We start from the raw sequence: 19573 nt of genomic DNA, 5'->3' as shown, positions 1-19573 counted from the left end.
AGTTTTCTCAACATATTTGGTGAAGTACTTCATTTTGGTTTGAGCTTTCGCAGTGCAGGTGTTTTATCTTCATCTTAAATCTTGAACTCGTTTTTGGATAGATTTAATTTTTGATGACAAAGAGAGTATGGACTTTCTTTGACTTTTAAATGGCCGACCCTTCCCTTAGACGGAAGTGTGTTTAGGCTTTTAGCAATTATCTTATCACGTTATAAATTAATTATAGATTTTCCTCTATATATTTTATATCTCAACCGCCTTTATTAGGCCTCTTCGATTAGCTTTCCATTTATAATAAACATCAAAATAAATTTTAATGATTTGTTTATATGGGACCTTTCCTGAGAGTAGGCGGTCCTTACTTGGAAACCAAAGTTAAACAACGTTGAGCCCTTTCAATCGTAAATAGCTTTTAAAGAGCTAATGATTTAAAACTTATTAAATGAATATTTTTTAATAGATATTTTATGAAAGATTTTCTTTGAATAGTCTTCGTACTGTTTCAAAGATGAACTAACGTTTAGTTTATTTATGCTACGCAGTTTGCGCTCTATCGTTACGATATAGAGAGAGAGTATCACGGTTTCACTTTGCAGAAAGAGTAAATCGATTCTGACGTTTTGTTCATTCTTCTTTCAAAGCTTAAATGTTTTAAATTCTATTTTAAAGGAACTTTTTAATTGAAAAACCTTTCAGTTTTTTCCTTTGGTCAAATAACCTGTTTTTTTGACGAAACGTAAGTGGGCTCTTCTCTTAGGTGCGAAATCAAGAGAGAGAGAGACTGAGAGATAGAGACGGAGGGAGAGAAAGGAGAGAAAACATTCCGATCTTTATCTCGTCCCAAGCGGGTAACGTTGTTCTCGAGTTACTCTCGTCCCTAGTCTCTGTACGGGGAGAAAGGATAAAACGTTTTTAGTTTTTTATTCTTGTCCCAAGGCAATGTACGGTGAGAGATTGAAAACATAGTTTTGAATGAACTAGTGTTTAGTCTCTTCCCCAGCCACTGAATTTTTTATCTTAAAATATGTTTACTGTTTTTTGCTGGTATTAATGTGCTTGCATTATACGACTGATTTCGCAATTACAACCTTTTGATGAGGGTAGAATTGCGTGCTTCAGGTAGAAATCAGTTTTATTCATACCTGATGTGAATTGTTAAAAGATTCGATTTCAGTGAAATAAGTGCAAAACAGAAAATCGTAGTGATAAAGTGATATTGCGCAAAGTGTTATCAGTGTTGCGACCGAGGGTTCGTCTGTTCGTGCCTGTCGTTCGCCTAGTCCGGGACCTCTTGCAAGCTCCCAAGCCCAGGGGAGAAGTAATGTCGTACGACTTATGGGTTCGAGAGGCCTTGATCAGCGAACAGACGTTCCCTCTATGGTATCGGGTGTATCTTACCAAGATCACCCCTACCATAAGGCGAGAGAGACGATTTTCTCCTCGTCATCCGAAGGCTTTTTGCATAAGAAACCGTGAAACAAGGTTTCGAGGCCCTTTAAGCGAAAGTCAGTCCTTTCAGGACAGGTCCAGCGTCCTGGTTTTAACCATTAGGACAGCTCTGACCCTATGCAGTCATCGGAAGACTGCTCGCCGCCTAACAAAAGCGTAACACAGACTCTGAGAGTCTTTTTGTAGGCAAGGTTTTGCGGTCACAGACGTTACCCTCGTCTCTTACCGCAACCATTCCCGTTGATCCTAAATGGGTTGTACGGCAAGACATGCAGAATAAGCTTGCCTCCCTTATGGAAGACTATTCTGCCGATAAGTCCGTTGAGCCTAGCCGTTTATCTCATCGAGATCCTGGCTTTCAGCCACCCTAACGTTCCTTTGTGCGTCCTGTTGACGTTGGCGTAGCTAAGTCACGTCAGTCAGGTTGTTTAGAACCACACTCGATGCGGTCTCGTGTGGATTTTCAGCCACATTTGGACGTTAGGCCACTTGCTGATGCTTCTGTTGACGTTCAGGACGTTCGCTAACAATCGGAGTTGACTTGTTTTGACGCTGAGCGTCAACCTCCGCATTCTAGAGTTGTTTTGACTGCTCAGTCTAGGCGGTCAAAGCAGTCTCGAGTGGACGCTGTGCGTCCTCACGCACCTGTTGTTGTTGACAGTTCACAGACTGTCAAGCAGTTACATGACGTTGCGTCCTGGTCTCTCGCACCTGTTGTTGTTGACAGTTCACAGACTGTCAAGCAGTTACATGACGTTGCGTCCTGGTCCGCTACTAATGCACCAGTGCGTGTGGACTCTGCTTGTAAAGCATTGCCACCACAGTAGGTCTCTCCCTTGCTTGAGACTCAGCTATTATCGGACAAGGTTCCTTCAGATGAGGAAGTTGCTGTTCCCCCTCCTACTGATATTCCCTTGAGGACTCTGTCAGACGGAGAGGAGCCTAAAGCTGCTTAGCCCTCTATGGACTTTAAATAAATCATGCTGATTTTTAAGGATCTTTGTCCGGATCTTTTTGTAACTGCTGCTCCTCGTTCGCCTAAACGTCAGAGCTTACACTAGGCCTAGCTACTTCGAAGCCGTTGTTTTATAAGCTAGTGCTCTCTTGCTCTCCTAGAGAGCTTTACGTTTGCTAGGCGACTGGTTTATCACCAGGAGGAGTTTGGGGGATACAGCCTTTGCTTTCCCTTCTTTTAAACTGGCTTATAGAGTGAGAGTCTGATATGACACGAGAAGTTCTCGGCTTGGGAGTTCCTACCTTTGCCCAGATAGACTTCTCAAACCTCATAGACTCTCCCTGGCGCCTGACCATGAGACGCTCCAAGATTTTACTGGTCAACTTCACAGCTGTTTTCGAGCCTTTGAAGTTTTGCTGTACAATTATGTCATGCATAAACAAGGCTTTCAGGGATAGCTCCAATGATCTGACAGCCACGTTCTCTGCAGGAACAAGTCCCTCAGGGATGGCTCCATGATTTGGCAGCCATGTTCACTGCAGGAGTACGTAAGAGGCAAGTGCGCTCAATGTGTTCATTGTCAAGACAAACTTCACGATGAAGTCTACCAGGCTGTTTTGACAGCATTTATGGAAGGCGACTGGATGGTCTCTCTCGACCTTCAGGAGGCATACTTCCACATTCCTATACACCCGGATTCCCAACCGTTTCTGAGGTTTGTTTACAGGAATGTGGGGTACCAGTTTCGAGCCCTGTGCTTTGGCCTCAGTCCTGCGCCTCTCGTATTTACGAGGCTTATGAGGAAGGTGGCAAAATCCCTCCATCTATCGGGGATCCGAGCCTCCCTGTACTTGGACGACTGGCTTCTCAGAGCATCGTCCAGCCTTTGCTGTCTGCAGGATCTACATTGGACGTTGAGTCTGGCCAGGGAGTTGGGACTTGTGGTCAACCTAAAAGTCCCAACTGATCCCATCCCAGATTATTCTATTTTTGGGGATGGAGATTCGCAGTCAAGCCCTGCTCGAAGTCCAACTAATGCTGAAAAGAAAACGTTTATTCAGTCAGGAGTTGGAACAGTCTCGTAGGGACTCTCTCATCCCTGGAGCAGTTTGTCTCACTAGGGAGACTACCCCTTCTGCCTCTCCGGTTCCATCTAGCCTCTCACTGGAACTAGGACAAGACGTTAGAGACGGTATCATTCCCAGTCTCCGAACCAATAAAGGCATGCCTGAAATGTTGGGACAGCAATATCAGTCTGAGAGAGGGACTATCCCTAGCAGTCAAGAACCCAAACCCCGTGTTGTCCTCAGACGCGTCGGGTTTGGGTTGGGGTGCGACCCTGGATGGTCGGGAATGCTCGGGTCTGTGGACCTCAAGTCAGAAGAGCATGCACATCAACGGCAAGGAGCTATTAGCAGTCCACTTGGCCTTGATGATATTAGAAAGCGTCTTTGAAACTAAGTGGTAGAGGTCAACTCAGACAACACCACAACTTTGGCGTACATCTCCAAGCAAGGAGGCACACACTCCTTCACGCTGCTCGAGATCGCAAGGGACCTTCTCTTATGGTCAAGAATTCGAGGCATCTCCCTGTTGACGAGATTCATCCAGGGGGACTTGAACGTCTTGGCAGACTGTCTCAGTCGGAGGGGTCAGGTGATACCCACGGAATGAACCCTCCACAAGGACGTGGGCAAGAGTCTTTGGGCTACTTAGGGTCAACCCACCATAGACCTCTTTGCCTCTTCGTTGACCAAAAGGTTACCAATCTTTTGCTCTCCAGTCCTAGATACAGAAGCAATCTACATAGACGCGTTTCTACTGGATTGGTCTTTTATGGACTTATATGCATTCCCACCATTCAAGATAGTCAACAAGGTACTGCAGAAGTTCGCCTCTCACGGAGAGACAAGGTTGACGTTGGTTGCTACCCTCTGGCCCGCGAGAGAGTGGTTCACCGAGGTACTTCAATGGCTGGTAGACTTTCCAAGAAGTCTTCCTCTAAGGGTAGATCTGTTACGTCAGCCCCACGTAAAGAATGTCCATCAAAGCCTCCCCGCTCTTCGTCTGACTTCCTTCAGATTATCGAAAGACTCTCAAGAGCTAGAGGCTTTTCGAAGGAGGCAGTCAGTGCGATTGCAAGAGCTAGGAGAGCTTCTACCATTAGAGTATACCAGTCGAAGTGGGAAGTCTTTCGAGACTGGTGCAAGTCAGCATCTGTGTCCTCGTCCAGTACCTCTGTAGCCCAAATCGCAGATTTTCTTTTACATCTGAGAAAGGTTCGCTCCCTTTCAGCTCCCACGATTAAGGGCTACAGGAGCATGTTGGCTTCGGTCTTTCGACATAGAGGCTTAGATCTTTCCAACAATAAAGATCTCCAAGATCTCCTTAAGTCTTTCGAGACCTCTAAAGAACGTCGTTTGGCAACTCCTGGATGGAACTTAGACGTGGTCCTAAGGTTCCTCATGTCAGACAGGTTTGAGCCATTACATTCAGCCTCCCTGAAGGATCTCTCCCTCAAGACACTTTTCCTAGTGTGCTTGGCTTCGGCTAAAAGGGTCAGTGAACTTCATGCCTTCAGTAAGAACATTGGCTTTTCTACAGAAAAAAGCTACTTGTTCACTTCAACTTGGTTTCCTGGCCAAAAAATGAACTGCCTTCTCGTCCTTGGCCTAAATCTTTTGATATTCCTTGCTTATCAGAGATCGTAGGCAACGACCTGGAAAGAGTATTATGTCCTGTTAGAGCTCTTAAGTTCGATTTAGCTCGTACTAAGTCATTACGAGGGAAATCTGAGGCATTATGGTGCTCAGTTAAGAAACCTTCATTGGCTATGTCAAAGAATTCTTTGTCATATTTTATCAGATTTTTTTAATACGAGAAGCTCATTCTCACTTGAAAGAGAAAGACCGATGTTTGCTTAAGGTTAAGACGCACGAAGTTAGAGATATAGCAACCTCCGTGGCCTTCAAGCAAAATAAATCTCTGCAAAGTATTATGGACGCGACTTTTTGGAGAAACAAGTCAGTGTTCGCGTCATTTTACTTAAAAGATGTCCAGACTCTTTACGAGGACTGCTACATACTGGGTCCATTCGTTGCAGCGAGTGCAGTAGTGGGTGAGGGTTCTACCACTACACTTCCCTAATTCCAATATCCTTTTAATCTGTCTCTTGAAATGTTTTTAATATTGTTTTATGAGTTGTTCGGAAGGCTAAGAAGCATTAGGGGTTTGATGAGGTCCTGTTGTATGGGTTGCAGCCCTTGATACTTCAGCTCCTGGGAGTCTGTCAGCATCCTAAGAGGATCGCTGGGCTCCGTGAGGAAGACAGACTTACAAGGCAGAGTAATCGTCTAAGTCAACTTCCTTACCAGGTACCTATTTATTTTGGTTTTGTTATATTGATAACTGTCAAAATTAAAAAACTCTTAGCTTATACGCTGTAAACATAATTAACTCTGGTCTCTACCCACCTCCTTGGGTGTGAATCAGCTATTATATATTCACCGGCTAAGTTAAATATTTAAAAATGATATTTTAATTATAAAATAAATTTTTGAATATACTTACCCGGTGAATATATAAATTAAATGACCCTCCCTTCCTCCCTAATAGAGACACAGCGGGACGAGAAGAATTGAAGGTTTTGTTTACATACAAGAGTGGTATCTGGCCGACAGTTGGCGCTGGTGGGCACACCCGCAACCTTCATAGCGATCGCTCGCGAGTTTTTTGAGTGTGTTTTCTGTCGAGCCGCAGAGTTGCAGCTATTATATATTCACTGGGTAAGTATATTCAAAAATTTATTTTATAATTAAAATATCATTTTTCAACAAACGTCACTTTTTATTTTTCTTAAAAGTAAGGGGAATCTGTTACATAAGTTACCCCTATAAAGTGCGCCTCAGAAATCTTTTTGTCTCTACGGGTGTAAAGAAAAAGCAGGTATCTAAGAATACCATCTCCTTTTGGCTGAGACGGGTTATTGTCAGGGCCTATAATGATGAGGGATTGCCCCTGCCAAGTAATCCCAGGCCCCATGACATTAGGGGTCTAAGTACTTCTCTGGCTTTTGAGAGGAACATGGCGGTGGGCCAGATCCTTAGAGCAGGCACCTGGTCGAACCAGTCGACCTTCACAACGCATTACCTCAAGGATTGCTCGAGGAGGTCTTTAGACGGTTTCTCTATTGGGACAGTCATCTCCGCGCTCCAAGCGATTTAACGGTGAAGCCCCAGGTACAATCGTGGTTAGCAAAACCAAGAGACACAGGTTCGTTTCCTTTCACCCTTGTCCCTTTGTTCCTTTCCCTGCTCGGAGATAACCCCACATACAACCCGAAGAAGACATGTCTCTACAACTTCGCCACAGGACTCAACATCATGGAATTTTTTAAAGGGTAAGTACTTAGACACTAACATGAGCTCTTTGTGTAGTTTTCCCAACGTTTCGTTTTCCGTATATATATTGCAACCTAGTTCACATCTAGGTTCCTGGACATCTGGTTAGCTTGGTCTGAAGTTCAGGAAGACACTCCCACCTCCTAAAGTGTAAGTCTCCTAAGAAAGTAGTTCGAGGTAAGTCTCTGTGTTGGAACAAATCACAAATTTTAAGTAATTTGTATTTTTCCTAACATACTTACCGAGAACTACTTTCGGGTAATGGCCCTCCCTACCTTCCCCGAGTGCCTTACTGCCCTTGAAGACCTTTTGTACCATCCTAAGAACTTACTGACGAGCGAGACCCAAGCTAACGCCGACCTAGCTCAGGACTACCCTCAGGGCACGTTCTCCTTACGCCTGAGTTAGTCCCCACAAAAAACGGAAGTAGGGTAGACTACACAAAACTCTGGTCGGTTGAGAGGAGATTCCAGATACCTCCTAAGAAAGTAGTTCTCAGTAAGTATGTTAGGAAAAATACAAATTACTTAAAATTTGTGATTTTTAAATTTTGTTTTATTCTGTTTAAAATTACTTTCAATATAATGTTTGTGATATGACTCATTAAGCTGATGGTACTAAATAAATTGTATTCTACTGCACCAGGTTTCTTAGGTATTGCCATGAAAATTGATTTATACATCTCTTGGAATGTATCCTGTATCATATATACTCTTAGCTAACGCTACAATTTTTCTTATTCCCAAAACTCTATATATTAATATCATTTCAATGTTCACATTGTCGTTCCTTGGGCTTTTTCCCTTTTTGAAATTTCTAATAATACTAATTATTTCCTCAATTAGTAAGTTTGGGCCATTCATGTGTGTGTAGTCTTGGTCTCTTACCCCTGTTATTTTAAAAAATATCTTTTACATAACCCTCCCATCATTTCAAGATGGCTTCAGTCTCTATCACAATTATTCCCTCCCTGTTTTTAATCACAGTTCCTCTTTCTGTTCTCTTCCTTCCCACCACTTTTTTATCTTTCTGTGTATGCTTTCAATTTTATGATGTCTCTCTAGTTCTTCTATCTCCATATACTGACCATTAATTCAGGCCTCCTTTGCTGTATCGCATGCTTGTCTAATTTCAAAATTCAGCTCTTCGTACCTTTTTGGGTTCTTTTCTTCATGCCCTCTCCTCTCTTCCATCAAATCCAAGATCCCATCTGACATCCATCTCAGCCATCCCCTTCCCCCTTGCTTGGGCACCATTTCCTTCACTAGTTTCTTAAGAGCTATTTGTACGTTTCTCCAGTCCCTGTCAGTTGCCCCATCCCCCTCCAGTGGTTCTTCGCTGTTTAACACTTCATATCTATTTGGCACTTCAATGTTATATGCCTCTTTAAGCTGTTTATTTGTTAAAAGTAGTGTTATATCCCCTTTTCTTCCCTTTAGCTCTTAATTACCTTCTTCAATTTTAGAACAATATCTGCTACCACAAGGACATAACATGATCACTATAGCAATCTACCCCTGGGTAAGTCCTGACATCTAGCTCTGCATTTCTGAAACTTTTATTTATATCAATAAAGTCTTTGATTTTTACTTCTATCTCCAGGAATTTTCTATCTCCATAAGAGTCTAGATTGTTTCTTGAGTTACGTATTTTTTAATATAAGGTTGTTAGCATCACACTATGAAATTAGCGTCTCTCCCCTGGAGTTGCAATCTTTCAATCCAAATGGTCCAACTAGATCTTCAAATTGTTTCTTTCCTACCTTTGCATTAAAGTCACCTATTATTATTGTGATTTCCTGTGATTTGCATTGTTTTTTTGCTTCAGCTATCTGGTTATAAAGCTCATCCACCTCCTCTTCCTGTACTTCCTTGTGTAGGTGTATAAACTTTGGTGATATTTACAATAGATAGATGGCCCTTCATTTTCATCACCATCACTGTCCAACACTGCTCAGTAACCCAAAACACAACCCGATACTGCTTCACTAACCATAATACCCACTCCTCTCTCAAGATCATCCCCTCCAAGGTAATAAAAGGTGAAATCATCACCTACTACCTTTCTGGCTCCTTTCCATTAAACCTCGCATAATCCAAGGATACTCAAATTCATTCTGTTCATCTCTTTCCATTTCCTCAAATTTGGTTTGTATAGTTAGGAAAAATACAAATTACTTATAAAATTTGAAGTTTTATCATAGCTATACAAACCTGGGTGTTTTGAATTAAGTTTCCAACTGCAACCAATCCTCTCAGTCGTAGGTCTAAGAACAAAGGTCATTTTTTGACGGAGGAGGGAGTGGCTTCCCATCAAACCACTTGTTGTTAAAGGGGCCGGCCAGCTAATGACGTTTTTTAAGGACAGGACTTTGCCATTTATACCACTTAATAAGGTGACTTAGGACATCTCAAAACTGCATATGATTTTTGCCTCTGACCTGTTTTGTGATGCCAGTGCGATTTATCCTGAAAATTAGTGTTTTTCAAATTCTATCTCGTCCCTTGATACTTAATATTAAGACCTGGCATTACCACCCTATATAGACCTGATGTAGACCTCCAATAAAAGTTTTTTTTTTTTGTATTAGTCATTTTTTTGCTAGATATGAATTTTTTTATAATGGTAAAAGAATAAATCCTATAAATCATGGAAAAAGCTAAAAAAAAATCCTATGAAACAAAAACTGGAAAAAAGGGCTCTATTTTATTGTATTATAATGTCTTCCAAAGTTATATACTAAATTTCAATGCCATATTTTGAAAACTACGGGAGAAGATAGAATTTGAAGGTCAATAACTACAGTTTTGAGATACAGGCATTCAAAGTTTTTCTTTGTATTTTTACAAAGACTATTAGTAAATCATGATTATTATGAATTTAATGTTCCTCTTTGGATATTAATAAACCAAAACAATGTTATTTATCATAATTTAATCATAAATTAAGATCCCTTTGCTCAATATCTTGCTTCTTTAGGCGAGACGGTCGCTTCTTCATTATATTCTTCTTTCACTAACTCCGCTCATATCGTCGATATTACTCACTTCTGAACTCTTATTAGAGCGAATTTTCTTCTTGTTTATGTTAGTGAGATGTTAAAATTGTCTTTTCCTCTTTGGCATATCTTTAAAACTAGGGGAGAAGATAGAATTTGAAGGTCAATAAGTATAGTTTTGAGATATGGGTGTTCAAAGGTTTTCTTTGTATTTTTACCAAGACAATACCGTATTAATAAATCAGGATCTTTATGAAGTTTATGTTCCTTTTTAGATATTAATAAACCAAAACAATGTTATTTATCATAAATGAAGATCCCTTTGCTCAATATCTTGCTTCTTTAGGCGAGACGGTCGCTCCTTCATCATCTCTTCTCTTCACTAACTCCGCTATTGTTGCTGATATTACCCACTTCTAAACTCTTATTAAAGTGAATTTTCTTCTTCCTTGTTAGGGAGATGTTGAAATTGTCTTTTTTCTTTTTGGCAGATGAAATTCTTGCCAAAACTGACGTAAAAACGAGGTAATGTCAGAGGTCAAACTCAAACATGTACCCCCTCTGAAGTTTGTGCTAGCATTGAAGGGTATAATCATAAAACTTCCTGTCTTGTGACTCATGGAATCCATTACTCACAATTTGTTTTATATTAAAATGTAATAGTTATCAAAATTTACAATAACAGAAGATATACTGCATTTTCTTCCAGGGATCAATGTTTTTGGTTAATTGAGTTACTTTTACTAATTACTCTTTAATTATGAAAGTAAGTGGAATTTTGACAAAATATTTTGTATATGCATTCTCTGAATTGTTTCAGGATTTTGTGTTTTTCTTCCTATACCCCTATATATTGGCATACCGGCCGGGCCCATTAACCAACAACTTGTTAACAGTTGAATGGCTGTTTCAGAGCTTCCAAATACATATTCTTATTTTTAAGGACTCGGGTTTGTATAGCTAGGAAAAATACAATTGTTTTGACATTCTGTAGAAACCCTCGTTATTTATAGGGATATTACTTTTGGCGAGGGATTGGCACCCCAACCACTAGTTACCGGGAGGGCGGGGGTTAGTCGGCTCTCTCACACCTGTGCTGAGCACCCACTTTGGTTTTGGTTCGGGGAGAGAGACATTGTCTCTCTTTCTCTGCGCTCCAACTTACCGGCCATTTGACTTTTTTTTTTTTCTTAAACTTATGTATTTCTTTATATATATATATATGAAAATAGTCTTTTAATGTTTTTATATATATTTAAGCTTTTCTTTACAGTGAATGTTGCTGTTTGTGTGACTGGGTAGCACATCAGATTCTCAAGGGTGGGGAACCTTCTCTTGCAATCTTTCCCCCTCTTGGATGCCGGACAACCCGAAGGCTGGTGGCCTTCTGAGTGACTCAGCCTTCGCCTCAGAGGAATCACCATTGTGTGGATACAACATTTTTGTTCGGATGTTGAAAGCTGCTCTCTTCCTGCAAGTTCTTTGAGGAAGACTGCTTACGGCCTACCCAGAACTTGACTTCACTTCAGTCTTGCTCTTCCTCGCTGACAATGCCGCTCTCCCTTGTGTAACCTGATACTGTGTACAGTCATACCTCTCTTCACGAAAGACTCTGCTAACGAAATTTTCAAGCTACGAAATGAGATGCGATTATTTATATGACTCACTTTACGAAAAAATTTTCACTTTAAGAAAAGAGATTTGCCAGCCAGGCCGATAATAAAATAGTCACCCATCACACAGTTGAAGAAAATGGGTTCATACAGAAAATGTAGCTGTAGTCTATAATAGTGGTAACTATAATAGTATAGTATTGTACTGTATGTATTGTATTATTTTCTATTTATTATTACATTATGTTGTAATAACTACTTAATTTACAGGTATTAACATTTAGTTTAGGTAAATTGAATGGTTCAAATGTATTTGGATGTACAGTATTTCATTGTTATACTGTAGCTTTATAATGAGACTTAATGTGGTGTTTTGTAGGGTTTGGAACAAATTTGGCAATTTGCATGTGAAATGTGACTCACAACATGAAAAAATCACTTTATGAAAGCCACTCCAGAACGAATTAATTGTGTTGTGAGGCATTACTGTATATGTTTATATATTTCTTGCTTCCCCATTCCCCTAGTGAGGTGGGAATTGGGGAATTTCTAATGGTTAGGTTGATGGAATCGTACAACTCAAAGAATTCTTAGGTGGACGAGTCTTATTGTTTAGTTATCACACAATCACATGGATTGCCCAGGCCACTATCTAATGCATATGCATGAGAATTTAGTGAGGTGTCAGGGTGTTCCTCTAGAAAGATTGTGTGAAACACAGGAACACCTGGGTCAAAAGCCAACCAATAGGTTAGGATTTCCACCCACCTAAGAATGAGTCTTTCCCTATAAATAGCAAAATAGTTTGTGTAGAGTGTCGTAACAAATGACAAATTTGGAGGTAATTTCTATGCCACGGGGGCATAAAAACAATTAGAATAGCGCCAACGTATCCCTGCATGTCGTAAGAGGCGACTAAAAGGGACGGGACGAGGGGGCTGGGAACCCCCTCTCCTGTATTTACAATCCTGTGAGACATCATCAAACAGATGGAGCTGGGGGAAGAGTGACTGCTCCCCACACTCTAGTTTTAGGGTGTTTGAATGTGCGTGGAAGTAGTATGATAGAGAGTAAAAGATGTGAGATTGGAAGTAGACGGATGGATGTGTTGGCCTTGTGTGAGACAAAGATAAAAGGGAAGGGTGAAATGATGTTTGGTGAAATGTCTGGTAGAGTGTCTGGGATTGAAAGGGGAAGAACAAGAGAGGGTGTGGCTTTACTGCTGAGTGAATGGATGACAGGTAAAGTAGTGGAATGGAAGGAGATATCATCTAGGTTAATGTGGGTAAGGGTTAGGTTGGGTAGGGAATGTTGGGCTTTTGTCAGTGCGTATGGGCCAGGTTGTGAGAAAAGTGAAGGAGAGCGGAATGAGTTCTGGAATGAATTAACTAGGTGTGTAGAAGGACTGGGTAGAAGGAATTGTGTAGTTGTCGTGGGTGACTTAATTGCTAGAGTGGGCGCTGGAGAGGTAGGTGTCATTGGGAAGTATGGGTTACCAGGGGGAAATGAGAGTAGTGAGAGACTGGTAGATATGGGTTGAACAAGAGGTGGTGGTAAGTTCTAGCTTTTTCAAAAAAAAAAGATAAAAACAAGTATACATGAGTAAGAGTGGCAAATGGAAGAGTGGTAGAAAGGGCAATAATGGATTATGTGTTGATAACTAAAAGAATGTTTGGAAGATTGAAAGACGTGCACATGTTTAGGGGTATGGCTAACGGTATGTCTGATCATTTTTTGGTGGAAGGAAAATTAGTTGTAGCAAAAGAGTGGGGGAATAGAGTAGGTGGATGTAAAAGGGAGCTAGTGAGGGTTGAAGAGCTAATAAAACCGGGGGTAAAAAGTAAATATCATGAAAGGTTGAAAATGGCATATGACGAAGTGAAAGTAAGAGAAACTGGTAATTTAGAGGAGGAGTGGAAGTTAGTAAAAGAAAATTTTGTTGGGATTGCAAGTGATGTGTGTGACAAGAAGTTTGTTGGAGGCAGCATGAGGAAGGGCAGTGAATGGTTGAATGAAGGATTGAAGGTAAAAGTTGAAGAGAAAAAGAGGGCTTTTGAAGAATTGCTGCAGAGTAATAGTGTAGAGAAGTATGAAAAATATAGAGAGAAAAATGTGGAAGTAAAGCCCAAGGTAAGTGAGGCAAAGAGGGCAGCTGACCTGAGGTGGGGTCAGGGATTGGGTCATTCATATGAAGAGAATAAGAAGAAGTTTTGGAAAGAAGTGAAGACAGTAAGGAAGGCTGGCTCAAGAATTGAAGAGACAGTGAAAGATGGAAATGGAAGGTTGTTAAAAGGAGAGGAGGCAAGGAAAAGGTGGGTGGAATATTTTGAAAGTTTACTGAATGTTGAGGATAATAGGGAGGCAGATGTAATTGCTGTTGCAGGTGTTGAGGTGCCGGTGATGGGAGATGAGAATGAGAGAGAGATTACAAGAGAGCAAGTGAGGAGAGCACTAGATGAAACGAGAGTAGGAAAAGCATCTGGTATGGATGGTGTGAGAGCTGAGATGTTGAAGGAAGGGGGTGTGACTGTACTTGAATGGTTGGTGAGATTGTTTAATATGTGTTTTGTGTTGCCGATGATACAAGTAGATTGGGTTTGTGCATGTATTGTACCACTATATAAGGGTAAGGGAGATGTGCATGAGTGATGTAATTCAAGGGGTATTAGTTTGTTGAGTGTAGTTGGAAAAGTGTATGGTTGAGTACTGATTAATAGGATTAAGGATAAAACAGAGAATGCAATCTTAGAAGTACAGGGTGGTTTTAGAAGAGGTAACAGTTGTATGAATCAGATTTTTTACAGTTAGGTAGATATGCGAGAAATATTTAGCAAAAGGTAAGGAGGTGTATGTTGCGTTTATGGATCTGGAGAAAGCGTATGACAGAGTTGATAGGGAAGCAATGTGGAATGTGATGAGGTTATATTTAGTTGGTGGAAGGTTGTTGCAAGCAGTGAAAAGTTTCTACAAAGGTAGTAAAGCATGTGTTAGGTTAGGAAATGAAGTGAGTGATTGGTTTCCGGTGAGAGTGGGGCTGAGACTGGGATGTGTGATGTCGCCGTGGTTGGTTAACTTGTATGTTGATGGAGTGGTGAGGGAGGTGAATGCTCGAGTGCTTGGACGAGGATTAAAACTGGTAGACGAGAATGACCATGAATGGGAGGTAAATCAGTTTTTGTTTGCGGATGATACTGTACTGGTTGCAGACGCGGAAGAGAAGCTTGACCGATTAGTGACAGAATTTGGAAGGGTGTGTGAGAGAAGGAAGTTGAGAGTTAATGTGGGTAAGAGTAAGGTTATGAGATGTACGAGAAGGGAAGGTGGTGCAAGGTTGAATGTCATGTTGAATGTAGAGTTACTTGAGGAGGTGGATCAGTTTAAGTACTTAGGGTCTGTTGTTGCAGCAAACGGTGGAGTGGAAGCAGATGTACACCAGAGAGTGAATGAAGGATGCAAAGTGTTGGGGCCAGTTAAGGGAGTAGTGAAAAATAGAGGGTTGGGCATGAATGTAAAGAGAATTCTGTATGAGAAAGTGATTGTACCAACTGTGATTTATGGATTAGAGTTTTGGGGAGTGAAAGTGACGGGGAGACAGAAATTGAATGTGTTTTAGATGAAGTGTGTAAGGAGTATGGCTGGTGTATATCGAGTAGATAGGGTTAGGAACGAAGTGGTGAGGGTGAGAACGGGTGTAGGAAATGAGTTAGCAGCCAGAGTGGATTTGAATGTGTTGAGGTGGTTTGGCCATGTTGAGAGAATGGAAAATGGGTGTCTGCTAAAGAAGGTGATGAATGCAAGAGTTGATGGAAGAAGTACAAGAGGAAGCCCAAGGTTTGGGTGGATGGATGGAGTGAAGACAGCTCTTGGTGATAGGAGGATAGATGTTAGAGAGGCAAGAGAGCGTGCTAGAAATAGGAATGAATGGCGAGCGATTGTGACGCAGTTCCGGTAGGCCCGACTGCTTCCTCCGGTGCCTTAGATGACTGCGGAGGTAGCAGCAGTAGGGGATTCAGCGTTATGAAGCTTCATCTGTGGTGGATAACGGGGTAGGGTGGGCTGTGGCACCCTAGCAGTACCAGCCGAACTCGGTTGAGTCCCTTATCAAGCTGGGAGGAATGTAGATAGGAGAGGTCCCCTTTTTTTTGTTTCTTTTGTTTGATGTCGGCTACCATCCAAAACTAGGGGAAGTGCCTTGGTATATGTATGTATGTACAAAACTTGAACTCTTTATACAGATTTTTCCGGCCATCGCCTATCCCCCTGCAAGTCTTGCCTGTCATCAAAAGTGGTGGTATAACATAGGTGTGTGTGTGAGCGGGGTAGCTGGTACTACCCTCTACCCCTACTAACTAATGGTGGGTAGTTATACCTTGCTAAAAGTCTAAGGGCTAGTTTTCAGCTTCGCCAATAGTGTATTCCCAATAAAGACCTCAAGGTTTGTATAGTTAGGAAAAATAAAAATGGCTTCCAAATTTGTCATATTTCTTAGGACCATGGATTTGGATGTTTTTCTTAATCCTAGGAATTTTCAAGTGGATTTTATCTCCAACTCACAACCAGCCAATTTTATTCTAGCGGTGACCAGATTGTGTAATGATCTTCATAATCTGGCAGTAGAATTGATGGAACTCCAAAAGTTCAAACTTGCAGTGAATGTTTTCATGTTGAACAGGTTGACATTAATTTCTCTTTGTAGTTTATCTATGAAAGTTTTATTTTAAGATTATTACTTATCCTAAAATGTTTTAATTTTTTTATTTACTTCTCAGTTATAGTTTGTTTATTTCTTATTTTTTTCCTCGCTGGGCTATTTTTTCCTGTTGGACCCACTGGTATTGTAGCATCCTCCTTTTTCAACTAGAGTTGTAACTTAGCTAGTAATGATATTAATGATAACAATAGCAATCTGAGATTTCAGGCCTCTGCCAATGAATATTTCCAACATTTAACTAAAGTCTTTTGACATTGCCTCCCACTTTTCATATGCTGACTGTACAGTAGATTGTGAAAAGTGCAATGTTTATCCAGAATCGTGATCTTGATCCATATCACTGCCAAAATATCATGGTTTCTTCCGCTATATAATATCTATACATTGTTAAAATTTGGTGAAAATCCAATGTGTCAATTTGTTTTGACGTAATCTTTAAAACTGGGAAAAATGCAAATCCAGATCTAGAATCTGGATTCAGTACCAGACCGTCTCCACAAGTTAATGGAGTCTCCCATGGCCTAGGATCTATCTGTGGTGGAAATTTCGTCAAAATCCATCTATTTGTTTTGACGTAATTTTCAGAATTGTGAAAAATGCAAATCCGGATCTAGAATCCAGATCCGGATCATCTCCAAAATTTATTGGGGTAGTCCATGACCTAAGATCTATCTGTGGTGAAAATTTCCCTCGAGTGGTTTAGACGTAATCCTGTCCACAGACACGGACAAATAAATGAATAGATAAATAAGTAAACAAACAAACTAAAAAACATAACCTCCTTGGTAGAAGTAATAATGCTTGGATACAGTATTTTGTACCCTAGTCATTCTCACATAATATTAATTTCAGACTAATTTCAAGTAGAGTTAATATTGTACAAAGTTCTTCCCCCTAAGCCATTTAGATTTCTGTCCCCTAATCAGTCAGCCTACACTGAAATGTGGTACTTGTATTTTTAGGTACTCAGGGTTTGTTATAACTGATTGGTTTGTAAAAATATATCTTCAATAACCATTTTCCTCTTTTGTCTTTTTGGCTCAAGCTAAAGAAGAATTTGTTTACAATCTTCATAATGATTTTAGAATGCTGTACTGTATATATTTCAATATGTGTATTCTCTTATTATTTTTTCTACAATGTAGAATAATGTACAGTTGCTAGTACTGTATTCTCTGATCAAGCAAAATACTATAAAAGTGATTATTCTTCCAGGCAACTTATGTAAAAGTCCTTCAGAAACAGATTCAGGGGCGCCCAGGTTACAGATTTGAATATTTTGATGTTTTGCACCCCATACTAGGCAAGGAAATTAATCCTCTTGGAATGGGAATGAAAACTTCTGTTAGAACAAAGGGTCAAATGTAAGTGCAATTACTGTGTATACAGTACTATTTTTGTATTTCATAAGCTATAAATTTCAAATGGTGATTAATTTTTTGGCATGTGTTCCTTTGATTGAATGTATGTGTATATCTTAACATACCAGAGGTTTTTTAAATAACATATGCAGTGTATGTATCTAGTTGGGGATGAAAGACAGAATAGATTAGCAGGTTGGATATTGATAAGCATTGTAGACAAGTTAATTGCAGACTAGAACTTAATCAAAATTACATAACATTATAATTTTATCTGTCCTTTCATTCACTTGAGATTCTGTACACTTGTAAATGTAGCATTCATTAACATTTATACAGAGTCATTGTTTTGTAATTTCTCTAGGGAATGCTATTACTCATTGTGTTCATGGACAATCAGTCTTCACAAACCTGTCTCCTAAACAGTGATCATCATACTGAGGTCAGTATCTTAAGTAATACTCATGGAGGCTATTTGTTGATATCCTTTTACCTTATTGTGGAGCCATTTTCAACAACATAACGAACCATGACAGCTAAAGACCAGAAATACTGTAGTATGTGCTGGTCCAGAATATGAGTCCTCATTTACTTGCCGAAGAGGTCCACAATTGGTCCTCTTCTTTCAGGAGAGGTATCATAACTTTAGACTAACCAATCTTCCACAAGGCATAGGAGCACCATCTAAACAAGGAATGGTACTTGTTGCACACTTTTCTTGTGAATGATCTGAAAGTAATTGTAACACAATAAAACCTTATCCTCTGATTCAACAACTGAATATTTAACTTCTGTATATGCTATTGAACCATTGATGCTGTACCAGTATCAGAAAGTATACTGTATGCTTAAAATAACTTAAACATGGACATTAAACTAAAACCACCAGGCAAAATTTTGAAACTCCTGGCCATTACATCACCACTCAGTAGAGTAGGCTGCTATAAAGTTGTTTCAAGTAAGGGTATGTTAGCCCAAAGGGTAATAGGTTTCTCAAATTCTTCTTTCTTTTCTATTTCCTTTTCATTCGTCTTTTCAGTTCTATCATTCACTCATTTTTGCTGTTCATATCAGTCTGTATTTATTCTTTATACAAACTCTTATATTCTTTCTTATTCCTTATTATCCATATTCTTCATTCCTATTCCTTATCCCATTATTCAGTATTTCCCGCTATGTATGTTCCATCCGTATTAAACTTACTTGATGTAGATTTGTTCCCACATGAATGCAAACTACCATCATTCAATAAGAGTATGACTTTGGCAAATGAGTAATGACTGTTAAAAATTTAATGAGGTAGTTATAGTTACCTGGAGGTGGTGAGAAATCCCCCTGCCAGCTGTCAGTCATGTAGACACTCATTTTTTTACTTCAGTCGCAAGCAGTACACATACTCTTACTGTCCATCAAATTTTGGCTGTTTTAATCTCCTTGCTATCTCTTTCCAAATGAATGGATAAGTATGCAGACAAGTTGTCATGTTTGGGCAAACATGAATCAATCAGATGGGAAGTACAAGTTTATACAGTTGTTTGCCAGTTAGGCTAAATATGTGTGACAAGTTTATGTGAAAATCAGCCATTAATTTCACCATTGTTGTGCGTTTTGGAGGGCAATGACTGTTCACAGTCATCCCTTTGCTGTGTGTGGCTGTACAGCAATGATGGAAACCTGAACCTAAAGTTTCTCTTCCTTTGAAATCTCTGGTGCTCTATTGACAGAAAAAAGTTTTATGCTGCTGTTAGTACTTCTAAAGCTTCCCCTGTTAGTGGCTTCTCGACTCTTGCATCTTTCTTGGAGGTGCTGAAGGGTGTGATACCTGCTGGTGTAGTTATGGATACATTTGTAAAATCCCTTGCTTTCTCATCCTCTGTGAGACGATCGTCATTGGTTTCCAAGACCTCAAATCCCAAGAAGGCTGAATAAAAAGTGTGTACAGTACACTCCTCCTCCTACACTGCCTTGTTTTTGTTAGAATCATTAGATGCTGGTACTTCTAAGAAGATAATGATTTCTTCGTAGAATTCCAGGAAGATTAATTGACAGGAGTCACGTAAGACTCTAACCGATCTCTCCCAGCTTA

At 40.1% G+C, this 19573-nt stretch overlaps 1 protein-coding gene across 3 annotated transcripts in view; it reads left to right on the top strand.

Moving 5' to 3' along the window:
- Positions 1 to 19573, top strand: part of LOC137645989 (uncharacterized) — a 134168-nt gene that overhangs the window by 35823 nt on the left and 78772 nt on the right. For all 3 annotated transcript variants that reach the window (XM_068379110.1, XM_068379113.1, XM_068379111.1), the window contains one exon: positions 17342 to 17490. In XM_068379110.1, the coding sequence (XP_068235211.1) occupies positions 17342 to 17490 (149 nt within the window). The remainder of the gene's footprint in view (positions 1 to 17341; positions 17491 to 19573) is intronic.

This window comes from Palaemon carinicauda, chromosome 8, assembly GCF_036898095.1.
Source record: "Palaemon carinicauda isolate YSFRI2023 chromosome 8, ASM3689809v2, whole genome shotgun sequence".
In the NCBI taxonomy this organism is placed as follows: domain Eukaryota; kingdom Metazoa; phylum Arthropoda; class Malacostraca; order Decapoda; family Palaemonidae; genus Palaemon; species Palaemon carinicauda.
The sequence above is the reverse complement of the archived record's forward strand: the minus strand, read 5'-3'. Positions and strand labels throughout refer to the sequence as shown.